The sequence below is a fragment of the Gossypium arboreum genome, chromosome 1 (genome assembly GCF_025698485.1).
Source record: "Gossypium arboreum isolate Shixiya-1 chromosome 1, ASM2569848v2, whole genome shotgun sequence".
NCBI lineage: Eukaryota > Viridiplantae > Streptophyta > Magnoliopsida > Malvales > Malvaceae > Gossypium > Gossypium arboreum.
The window spans coordinates 108,143,474-108,156,386 of record NC_069070.1 but is presented as its reverse complement, the minus strand read 5'-3'; the positions used below and the strand labels follow the sequence as shown (position 1 = coordinate 108,156,386).

Here is a 12,913-nt window from a genome sequence, read left to right as displayed (position 1 = left end):
TTTGGGTAGTCCATGCAAGAGGAGAGGAGGTGCTAATGCTATGTACAAAATGTAAAAAGGAATGGAGTCGACTCCATCATGCATTTGTTCAGGGTCCACTGCTGAAAACATCCCAATTACAAATATAAATATAAATAAGAGAGGTAGGTAAGCTTAGCTAGGCCTTGATAGTGTGGAGTGGACATCATGTGCATAGATTGTTGTGCTCTAGTATAGAGGTGAGGGGAGGGGGTTATTGTGTTAACTTCATTTCATTGTGTTCCATAACTATTGAAACATTTCCCCATCTCCACCATGTATAATCTTACATGACTTTCAAGCATGCACCTCCACCTCTTTACTATCATTTCCATCCATATATATATGTATAAAGAATGCATTTGCCCATCATCATCTTCATGTATTGCATATCTCCTCTCATGTGCTAGTCTCATGCCAACAACACCAAGCAAAAAACTAATTAAGGTATGCACCACGAACCAAAGTTGTTTGATATGGTACAGTGAGGATTAAACAAATTAAACTCAAAAACAAAAATATATAATTTCTATCTAATCTCTCTATATATTTTAAACCAGAGAACAAAAAAAAAAAAATAGTATAATAAAGGTCTGTTGTTGTTCAGCTAATCTTATACAGTTGCCATTTGGAAAACCAGCAATCTAAGATCACATCATGTGACCCTTTGTTGCCTACTAGTTTAATTTGATTCCATTTGCTCATTTTTGTGATGCTTAAACAACTTCAATAATTAATAAATACATGAGACATCAAGTTCATGTGATGAGAGATAGATCCATTTGTAATCATCTTCTTGATTTGTTTTTGTTTTAATTTAAAAGGAAATTAAAAAAAAAAGAGAGTAATTAATTAAGATGACAAGTATACCCCTAAAATTGCAATCAAGATCCACTACTTTCAAGCTTTTTACATTTATAGGTATATGTTAAATTGATTCGGAACTTGAAAAAGTTACCTAACATTGTTGCAGAAGATGAAAAAAGAAAGGAGAGATGATGCCCCCCATTCATGTTATAACACAAACATAATATAATATTACAAACATAACCTTTTTATTTCCTTACACCAAAAGGTTTTCCAAGTTGAGTTTCACTAAGAAAAAGTGAACAACAAAAGGTAGAAATTGGACAAAGAGGGACCATTTAGATTGTTATATGGTTTTTATTTCATCTCTGTTTAAACTGAGTGCCCTTTGTCTCTTCTTTTAACGCTTTGTTTCGCTTTATTTTTATTCTTTTCATTGTTTTCTGGCTTTCATACATCTTTTCTTTTCCACTTTTTTTTGGGGGTCTCCTTGGATTAACATGTCATGTATCTATGAACTCTTGGCTAGAGATTGTGAAAAAACAAGTTTCAAATATTTAAGTATTGGGCATTGGTGTTATATATATTACAAGCGAACCTTATAGGGTCCACTAACTAGTGGTGAATATCTGACAATCTTACAAGAAATGTGCATTGGTACTTTGGGTTTGCTGGTATATACTAGTGGGTAAGAATTTATGGTCAAATTAAAGGGTAGGTATCGTCAGTAGATGGAGGTGGAGCAGAGCAAAAATAGTACTGTTTTATGATTCTGCGTATTTAGCAATTTCACTATATATGAATAAAAATTTCACCCCATTTTCTCAAGAAACTCAAGCCCATAATTGTTATTGATTTAGTATTGTTTATCTTGAAAGATTTTAATTATTGAGTATTGTTTTTGTTTTTTAATCAGTGGGCCAAATTTGATTATGATTATAGTGAATAAAATAACAATAAAGAATTGTCAAGCTGGTATGTGGTTGTCCCTTCAATTCAAGGCCAAGCTCCATTTCATATATATATTTTCTTTATAGCAAAGACTATCCGACAATTTGTCCAGATTTGGTGTTTAAACAAATAAAAATTTATTGCTTGATTCCATTACTTCCATGTGATGTTCACTATTGTAATGTGCTATAAACGAACCAAAATGCCTTTTTACACTTACTAAACATCCCCCACTTAGCTTAACTCTGCAGGAAAAAAAGTAATAAAAGATATCAGAATTTTAACACAAATCAAAATAGTTGGCATTTAAGATGGCCATGTGCTCCAAACATTACCGCGAGGGGGAAAAGGGTTTGTATCAAACAAAATTATGTGTGCTTATGCTGGTTAAATCAGAGAAAAGCAACTGAAAACTATACGGGAAACAAACACATGGCTTGGTAGTCAACTGTGACCACATAAATTTGATGGAACACCTTGCTTGGATTGGCACATAAATTCCATGGTTTATTGACATACTAGAGGTGCTTTGGGGTTCTTTCTGATAGTTAATTGTAGTAAAAAATTAAGGCTTAAAAACAAAGTATGTTAAAAGGTACAGAATGGGAAGAATATCAGAATAACCTTTCCTTTTAATTGACTGATTAACATAAAGACTGAAAGAAAGAAATAAAAAAAAATAAGAAATCCATCTGCAATGCATCACCATCTCTTGTTTAACAACTACATCTAGACCTATTATAATATTAGAAAAAGAAAGTGCACTTGGATCCAGATCTTCTGCATTTGTTCTATAAACAAAACATGGGGTTCAACCCTCTTCAATCCCAAAACAGATCACCTGTTCTCTTCTCTAAGCAATGCCTGCAACACCAAGGAATCTCCTGCTTTCCTCCAATATCTTCTCCTTCACCTTACTTCTCTCAATAAACACACTTTTTTTCTATCGTTGCTACTCGATTGATGAGCAGGGGCAGGCTCTTTTAACATGGAAGAACAGCTTAAACAGCAGCGGAGATGCACTCAAATCGTGGAGTTCATTAGATGCTACTCCATGCAGATGGTTTGGGATTCATTGCAACTCACAAGGCGAGGTAGTTGAGATAAGGTTGAAAGCAATAGAGTTGCAAGGCTCATTGCCTTCTAATTTGCAGTCTCTAAAATCCTTGAAGATCCTTGTGCTTTCATCAACCAATCTTACAGGCACAATCCCTAAGGAGCTCGGTGATCAGTATGAGCTAAGTTATGTTGACCTCAGTGGCAATTCTCTCACAGGTGAAATCCCCCTGGAAATTTGCAGACTGAGCAAATTGGAAACATTGTCTCTCAACTCAAACTTCCTTGAAGGTGAAGTTCCGTCAGGAATAGGGAATCTTTCCAGCCTTGTTTACCTGACACTCTATGACAATCAACTCAGCGGTGAAATTCCAAAGAGCATTGGAGAATTGAGAAAGCTACAAGTTTTTCGAGCAGGTGGAAATAAAAATCTTAAAGGGGAGCTGCCCTGGGAGATAGGGAACTGCACCAGCTTGGTTATGTTCGGCCTCGCTGAAACTAGCATTTCTGGCAGTCTTCCCTCATCATTAGGAATGCTGAAAAGAATTCAAACCATAGCCATTTATACATCTTTGATATCAGGTCCTATACCAGAAGAGATTGGTAATTGCAGTGAGCTGCAAAATCTTTACCTGTATCAAAATTCTATATCCGGTCCAATCCCGAGTCAAGTCGGTCAGCTGAGCAAGCTTCAAGGTCTGCTATTGTGGCAGAATAACTTAGTTGGTAGTATCCCAGATGAACTTGGAAGCTGCACGGAGCTAACTATGGTGGATTTATCTGATAATCATCTGACAGGTAGCATACCAAGAAGCATTGGAAAACTTTTGAAGCTTCAAGAGCTTCAATTGAGTGTTAATCAGTTATCAGGTACAATTCCTTCTGAAATTTCAAATTGCATTGAGCTAACTCATCTGGAAATCGACAACAACGCCATCTCCGGTGAGATTCCTGTTCTCATTGGCAACCTTAAGAGCTTGACTCTATTCTTTGCCTGGCAAAATAAGCTGACTGGAAATATTCCAGATAGTCTTTCTCAGTGCCAGGATCTTGAGGCAATTGATCTATCCTACAATAGCCTATTTGGTTCAATCCCAAAAGAGATTTTTGGTTTGAGAAATCTCACCAAATTACTGCTACTTTCCAATGATTTATCTGGTTTTATTCCGCCAGATATAGGAAACTGCACCAATCTGTACAGGTTACGTTTGAATGACAATAAACTTGCAGGAACAGTTCCATCAGAGATAGGGAAGTTGAAGGGCTTGAATTTCGTTGACTTAAGCAACAATCGCCTTGTTGGAGGAATTCCTCCATCAATAAATGGAATTCAAAACCTTGAATTTCTTGACCTCCATTCAAATGGGATTACGGGTTCTTTGCCAGATTCTCTGCCTACTAGCCTACAATACATGGATATTTCAGACAACAGGCTTATAGGTCCTTTGACTCATGGTATTGGGTCCTTAACTCAATTGACCAAGCTTAATTTGGGAAGGAATCAACTTTCTGGAAGGATTCCATCTGAGATATTGGCCTGCAGTAAGCTCCAATTGTTGAACCTGGGTGACAATGGTTTCTTTGGTGAAATTCCAAAGGAACTAGGCCAGATTCCAGCACTTGAAATTTCTCTCAATCTTAGCTGCAACCAGTTTTCCGGTGAAATTCCCTCTGAGTTCTCTGGTCTTACTAAGCTAGCAGTACTTGACCTCTCTCACAACAAATTCTCTGGTAAGTTAGATAACCTCGCAAGCCTACAAAACCTTGTGTCTCTCAATGTCTCCTTCAATGACTTCTCTGGTGAACTTCCAAATTCCCCATTTTTCCGAAAGCTCCCATTGAGTGACCTTGAGTCAAACAAAGACCTCTATATTTCAAATGGTGTTGTAACTTCAGCTGATATTGAACATTCAAGGCATGTTAGGCCAGCTGTGAAGCTAGCTATGTCTATCCTTATAAGTGGCAGTGCAGTTCTTGTACTACTGGCTATCTACATGTTAGTTCGTGCCCGGTTTGCTAACAATGGCCTCATGGAGGATGATAATTGGGAAGTGACCCTGTACCAGAAGCTCGACTTATCAATTGATGATATCGTCCACAATTTAACTTCAGCTAATGTGATTGGCACTGGGAGCTCTGGGGTCGTATACAGGGTAATAATTCCAAATGGTGAAACCTTAGCAATTAAGAAGATGTGGTCATCAGAAGAGTCTGGTGCATTCACTTCTGAGATTGAGACGCTTGGCTCAATCAGGCACAGAAACATTGTTCGGCTTCTTGGTTGGGGTTCAAACAGGAATCTGAAACTGCTGTTTTACAATTATCTTCCAAATGGAAGCTTGAGTTCACTCCTTCATGGTGCTGGAAAAGGAGGAGCTGAATGGGAAGCTAGATACGATGTTGTGCTGGGTGTGGCACATGCCCTTGCATACTTGCACCATGACTGTGTGCCTGCAATCTTGCATGGGGATGTGAAAGCTATGAATGTCTTATTAGGTGCTGGCTATGAGCCTTTCCTTGCTGACTTTGGGTTAGCTCGTGTTATTAAAAGCAATGAAGATGATAAATTTTCCAAATTAAGTCCAAGACCACACCTAGCAGGTTCTTATGGGTACATGGCTCCAGGTATTATTTCCTTTGTCCTAATCAGGGTTCAATCAACTTGTTATTCTTAATTCATTCATATAAATCGTTAATGGTTCTAATCTTTCATGGCTACTCTCAGAACATGCAACAATGCAACGCATCACAGAGAAAAGTGATGTATACAGTTTTGGAGTAGTCCTCTTAGAGGTGCTAACTGGAAGGCATCCATTGGACCCAACATTGCCAGGGGGTGCACACTTGGTTCAGTGGGTTCGGGACCATTTAGCAAACAAGCGGAACCCATCTGACATCCTGGATCCAAAGCTTAGAGGGAGGGCTGACCCTGCTATGCATGAAATGCTACAAACACTGGCTGTATCATGCCTGTGTGTCAGTGCCCGGCCTGACGATCGTCCAACGATGAAAGATGTTGTAGCAATGCTTAAAGAAATTCATCATGTTGAGACCTCGAGGGACATATCAAAGGGAACCTCAACAGCCCCTCAGCCTCAATCACCACAACCTCCTACTAGAACAGTAGTTTCTCAAGGATCTTCTAATTGTTCCTTTGCTTTTTCGGATGATTCAATCCAATCATCAGGCGGAGGTTTCAATTTGTAGCTACTTATGTGGTGCATAATTTGTTCATAGTCAGTCCATAGAAGAAACTTTGGGAAGTGTTAAATGGTCTGAGTTGTAATTGATGCTATACTTAATAATTACTTCTTTCACTTAAGTGTAAAGTAAAAAGAGAGAAGAGGAATATGTTGGGAGTAGAGATGAGAATTGAGAGAATGAGTGCAAGCAGGTAGAAGCCGAAACAATGATTGTTAGCACTGGAGTTATGTAATTAGAAGTTATTGCAAGGAATAAGATTCTCTGTTTCTCGACCAGCTTAAGAGAAGAGGTCACATGGTCCCATGTTCCATGTGCATGTGCTGTCTGACAAAGACTTTACTTCCAGTATTCAGCGATGTTAAAAGTCTTCCCCAAGCTAAACTAACCCGGGTTTGTGTATTGAAGACTGTCCTAATCATCAGCACATGCAGTGGAAAATACCATTACATTTAAATATTCTCAAGATTTCTAAAAGAGTTAATCCATTAGTTGGACTCAACTTGATCATTGTTTCACATCCATTTCTGCGTTTATGGTGTTTTGTTATTAGTTTCACTTGGTTTCCTTTCCCAAAACATGGCTCGGGGAGAAAGATTGATGCACAACATAAACTCTGTTCACGTGAGGGTAGTTGGCATCAAAACCAATATTTTAGAATTAGATCGGTGCTCGAACTAATCAAGTCATTAGTTCATCTCGTCTAATTCAATTAGTTCAATCAATTTGATAAAAATAATAATAAATTATAAAAATTTAAAAAAGGAAAAAGAACAATTCAACTTATTCTTACTGATTCGAAATTCAATCAATTTAAAACCTTTCTCTAAACCGATATTTTAATTTAACCGATTTGATTAATTGATCCAATACCGTTCAAACAATACTAATCTCATTGTGATCAGACCAAGAGTTTAAGGATACTATATATGAACTGTTTATTCGCTAAAGGGACAATTTTATATAATACCCAATCTAAATAAAAGCCCAATTATGTTTTTCAGATTTTAAGCTAAAGCCCATAATTAAATAATGCAATACAGGGTTAAAATGAAAGATAAAAAAGAAAACCCAACGAGAAAAAGAGGTGTGAATCTTTTACTTGAAGTACAAAAATAGAAAAAATAAAAAAAATTCAAAAAGTAATAATAAATAAAAATAAACACAAAAGAAATGTTAGGAAAAAGAATGAAAATCCTAAAGTAATAGAGGAAGACTGAATATTAAGGTTTTATCTTTCAATTAAAAGATTACGTTGAACTTTTTTTTCAAAATTTCAATGTAATTATTTTGATCAATTGTAAAGATATTAAAAATTTTAAATTTTGAACCTTGAACCAAAAACTAGGTTTAAAGTTCAATATTTTAAATTTGGGGTTCAGGTTCAAGATTCAAATTTGAGTTCGGGGTTCAAGGTTTAAAGAAAAAAATTATTAAAATTATGTATCAATAACATAAAAAAAAATGACTGAAATTTCATTAAATAATTGAAAATGGATACAAGATGATGTGACACCCTATTTCATATAATCATTTCTCGAGCCATATATAGTTAAAAGTATTACCAAATTTAATTTTTAGTTGATTAAGCAATATTGAAATCCGAATTTTATGAAAGAAATATTTTATTTTTAGTAAATTTTGTTCAAAATGTCTGGGGTAATTATAAAATTTTATTACAATTATCTGTACTAAACTAAGATTCAAAATATATGAATGAGAAGCCATTATGTCTAACTTCGAAATCCTTAAATGGATCAAGATATACTTTCTAACAAGATTAGTGGGAACAAATTTTGATTTTCCTATAAAAAGAGAATCAATGTGTTGTCTAGAAAACATCAACAAGTATGAATTACATAAATGACTTGTAGAGATATTTTATTTATAGTAATTTTTTTTCTAGATGTTTAATAAATACACTTGGATAATTTCAAAATTTCAGTGCAAATTATTTATAGTGAACTATTCAAGATTTATATAGACGAAAAGTCACTAGATTTTCAAATGCAACAATGAAGTTATGAAGTTTCGGGTTCAAAAGGTTACCTTGTGATTACAATTTTTCATGGGTCGAGTCAGTTCTGTCTGAAAAGTGAGAGGGTTTGGGTAAAAATATAAGCTCGAAAAATGGACTTGGGTAAAAAATAAGACCCGTTTAGAAAATGGGTCGGGCTTCGAGTAAAGCTTTTCTGGCCCGAGCCCGGCTCGGTCCGACTTGAATATGCAAAAAAAAAAACTATTGCTTTTTTTTTTACTATTTTCTTGCTCTTTTTTTAACTATTTTGTTGCTACTTTCTTGTTGTTTTTTCACTATTATATTGCTATCATTTTGTTGTTATTGTTTGAATATTGTATAACTCTTGTTTTGTTGTTAATTTTGTTACTATTTTGGAGGCATTTGCTTATTAAGTTTCACCTATCTTAATGTTGTTTAAGTATAAATATATATATATTTTAAAATTATTTTCAATTTGTTGGGAAACATCTATTTTAATGTTTTTAGTATTTTGATGTATTATATATATTTAAAATTTATATAAAAATTTAATATGGGCCGAGTGGGGCTAAAGTTTTAGCATTTTTATTCGAGCCAGGCTTGGGCAAAATTTTAGGCCCATTTTTCAGGTCAAGTTGAGCCCAGACCTAGCAAGCGGGCCTAATATTTTGGTTGGACCCTGCCCAATCCGACCCATGGACACCTCTACTTGTGATGCATCATTGTTTATTTGGCAGACTTTTGGTATTGTTGTCTTATAAGAGGGGGATATCATCATTACTAGTACTAATCCTACTAATAGTTAACAAGTCATCGACTCTTTCTCTCAAAAATTCTCAGTCTATTAAAAAGTTACAAACTCCACCCTCTTGCTCTTCAAAGATCTCTCTGACAATCTTAGGGTAACTTCTCACTATTAACACCAAGTTTTGCATGGTAAATAAAGCACATTGAAAGTTTATTTGCATTCACATCAAGCCCAAAACTTTGGGTATTGCTCAAATCTCTATCACTATCAACTTGTAAATATACTTACAAAAAATCTTCTCAAGGTAGCCTTCTCCTACTGTGTGGATTCTTGATTATCATTTAATATAAGAAAAAGCTCATTGTAGGCTTAATTTTCAAGTGCCAATCTCTATTGGCTGAATTTCTCAAGACCAAAAAAGAGAAATCCATATAGTGAAACCATTGTTCATGAATTAATGTATTGCAATAAGATTCCCTTGCCTGCAACACTGACTTGTATAAAATGCTTGTTATTGGGTGAATATCTCTTGATTATAAACATCAATTTTTTAGTGTTATTTAATCAACGATTCTTGTCTTCCATGGCAAAAGTTATGAATTCTGAATCATCAAAATGAATATGCTCTTTAGGTCTAAAGATTTATGGGACCTAGTTGAGAATAAATATTATGATTATGATTAAAAGGCCAAGTTGAGGGAAAATCAAAAATGGGACTCCAAAGTATTGTTCTTTATTCAGCAGACTATTCACGAGTTAATTTTTTTTAAAAAATACAGCACAAACTACTGCAAAAGAAGCTTGGACAATATTGCAAATGGCATGCCAAGGCTCTTCTAAAGTAATCATAGTGAAGCTTTAATCTCTTCGTCAAGATTTTGAGACGTAAATGACAATTGAGGAATTAATGCAAAAATATCTTTCAAGAGCAACCATAGCCATTAATCAATTGAGATCTTATGGAGAAAAAAATTCTGATCAAACTATTGTTGAAAAAGTGTTGAGGAGTTTGACTCCAAGGATTGATCATGTTGTTGCAACTATTATGGAGTCAAAAGACATGGCATCTTATTCCTTTGGTGAACCTATGAAGTCCTTATAATCTTATGAGGCAAGATTGAATCGAGCAAATGAGAAGAGTGACGAAAAGGCCTTTCAAGTGACGGGGGATTCTTTCGAGCAACAAAGGAAGTCAACATACAGAAGATGTTATCATGGCACGAGGAATTACCATGGCAGAGGTAGTCAAGGCAGAGGAAGAGCTGTTGATATGATGAACAAAGGCAGATGGCTAAGAAATAGAAAACTGTAGGAATAATGTTCAATGTTACTATTGCAAGTATGGGCTTATAAAGGCAGATTATTAGAAAAGGATAAGCAAGCAAATTATGCAGAAGATGATAAAGAGATTAAGTTATTTATGGCTTGTCAAGATGACACTATAGCTTCAGCTGACATTTGGTTTTTGGATAGCGGCTGTTCAAATCATATGACATGGATAAAGTTTTTGTTCAAAGAGATAGATGAGTCGTACAAGGTGAATGTGAGATTTGGTGATGACAAGAAAATGCAAGTTGAGGGCAAGGGCACAATTGCAATAAGTAATAGTTACGGTAACAGAAAGCTCATTTATAATGGCTATTTTATTCGTATTTTATCTTAAAATTTGTTTAGTATTGGGCAGTTTATGGATAGTGGGTACTCTATTATGTTTAATGATGGGTCATGTGTGATTAAAGATAAAAAGTCGAACAAGATTATTGTTAATGTTTGCATGGCACTAAACAAGCTTTTTCCTCTTGAAGTTTTCTAGTGTTGAAAATCATGTTCTTATTATTAAAGAGAATAATAAGTCTAAACTATGCCATTTACAATATGTGCATTTGAATGTGAAAAGTTTAAAATTGTTGAGTCAAAAGGAAATTATTTTTGAATTGCCAAAAAATGAGTCTTTGAATTTGTGTGAATGGTGCATATTGGGAAACAGTGCAAAACGTCATTTCCTGTAGGCAACTCTATAAGGGCATCTGGGTGTCTTGGGCTTGAAAATGTTGATATTTGTGGTCTTATGAGAACTGAATCGTTGGGTGGAAGTCGTTATTTTTATTATTTACAAATGATTATAGACGCATAAGTTGGGTGTATTTCTTTCACTCCAAAGCAGAAAAAATAGAGACTTTTGAAAAGTTCAAGGTGGTCGTTGAGAAGCAAAGTGGAAAAAGTATAAAGGCATTGTGCACTAATCAGGAGAGAGAATTTTTGTCAAATGAATTTCATCATTTTTGTAATGTGTAGGGTGTGCACAGAGAATTAACAACACCTTATACACCGCAACAAAATGGAGTGGCGAAACATAAGAATCGAACAATTATTGAAATGGCAAGAAGCTTGCTGAAATCTAAAAGGTTGTCAGATAAATTTTGGGTAGAAAGTGTTGTTGTTATTTACTTGTTGAATTTATCTCCAACAAAGGCAGTCCTCAACCAAACATCATATGAAGTGTGAAATGTGTAACACCCCAAACCCGACCCAATCACCAAGCCCAAGCTATGAGATATATCAATTCTCAATAAAGTAAAATAGTCCTTGTATGTTCAATTTTGATTTGATAAATTTTGCTAAGTGGACGGTTAATTAAAGTACAAGTGGTTTGACACTAAAGTTAATGGTTTTGGAAAATGATGTATCGTCACCTCGTTTCCATAAACTGAACCCATTTATGGAGTTGATATATAGCTGTATTTGATTTTGGTCAGGAAATTTTAGTACTCGGATGATGAATTAAGGTACAAGAATTAAATCGTAAAAACCATAAAAGTTAATTATTATCAATTAACTAGCTAAATGGATTAAAATTTAATAATGCAAGTGCTAATATGGAACATTTACCATCTTTTAATGATAACGGCGGTTGGTGTGAATTTCCTAAATAAAAAAAACGTTATACTATAATTTAAAAAAACTAAGTTTTATGTTATATTAAAGTTAAACAAAATGTTTCATCCATTTTTCATTCTTTCTTCCCCCAACTGAAAACTAAAAAGAAACCTAAAGAAGTCATAAAAATTCTTCAAGTTTATTCGGCCTTGGTGCATGGTAATTAAGCTCGTTTTTATATCGTTATAGCTTAATCTAGCTAACCTATGTATTAAGTCGTAAAACTGTCAAAGATTTTAAAAGTTACCATTTTTTTATTTAAAGCTTTTTGAATATTAAATGGTTGAGTTTGAAGCTTTGATGGAAAATATGACTATTTTGTAAAGTGAATTTGGTTAGTTTTAAGTTTAGGGATTAAAATGATAATATGTTTAAATTGACATGAAATTCTTATAAATTTAGATGCTTGAAGGCTGTATAAGGATGGTTTAAAAGTTGGATTAAAAGTTTAAGGTTTAAATATGAAAAATATGCTTGTTTCGATTTTAGGGATTGAATTGAATAAAAAGTAAAACTATAGGGAAATTGTAAAAAAATGAATAAAAGATGTCATATATATGAAATAAGATGATTAAAAGTGTTTAGAACTGATAATTGGAAATAAATTACTATATAGATCAAGAACCGATAGATAATTGATGAAAGGAAAAAATTACAAATTAGTCCCTAACACTCCCGCTTTTGTTGCTTGCCCGTGGTAAGTTCATACGATATAATTAATTATATTTATGTAATGTTTGTGGTTGGATTGTAAAATTATAATATTTGAATCCATTTTACAATTGTTTACAAATTGGTACAAAAAGGTAAGAAAAGGGCTACATTGAGAAAATGCGGTAAATACGAGATAGATATATAGTATTGAATTAATGTAAAATTTATTATACGAGTATATGATTTATTCATGGTTATGTTAGATTGGTAAAAGACATATGTATATATATTTTGATATCAAGTAAATTCATAGTATGTGATTATATCTTGAATTATGATTGGAACAGTACAAAACGTGAGAAATGGAATGAAATGTATTAAATTTTTTTATATGTGTATTGAGCCCAGATGAATATAGGATAGGATAAAATTGGCATGCCAATAAGGTTATATGCGCGTTATAAGGGTTATATGCGCGTTATAAGGGTTTTATATAAGATAAGATGTTGATAAATGAGATGTATATATTCACTTATTGTATC

General features: G+C 34.1%; 1 protein-coding gene across 1 annotated transcript; it reads left to right on the top strand.

The window, feature by feature from the left end:
• The first annotated feature begins 2,123 nt into the window (after positions 1–2,123).
• LOC108480653 (leucine-rich repeat receptor-like serine/threonine-protein kinase RGI4) lies at positions 2,124–6,322 on the top strand. Its single transcript, XM_017783707.2, has 2 exons — positions 2,124–5,457; positions 5,558–6,322. Exons 1-2 carry the CDS (start codon positions 2,637–2,639, stop codon positions 6,037–6,039), a joined length of 3,303 nt encoding a protein of 1,100 aa, XP_017639196.1. The 5' UTR covers positions 2,124–2,636; the 3' UTR covers positions 6,040–6,322.
• The last annotated feature ends 6,591 nt before the right edge of the window (positions 6,323–12,913 follow it).

Excerpts from the sequence above, each read along its gene's own strand:
- LOC108480653 (XM_017783707.2), top strand. The coding sequence starts at position 2,637 with ATGCCTGCAACACCAAGGAATCTCCTGCTTTCCTCCAATATCTTCTCC. Across the intron at positions 5,458-5,557 it reads TTATGGGTACATGGCTCCAG|AACATGCAACAATGCAACGC; the intron begins GTATTATTTCCT and ends GGCTACTCTCAG.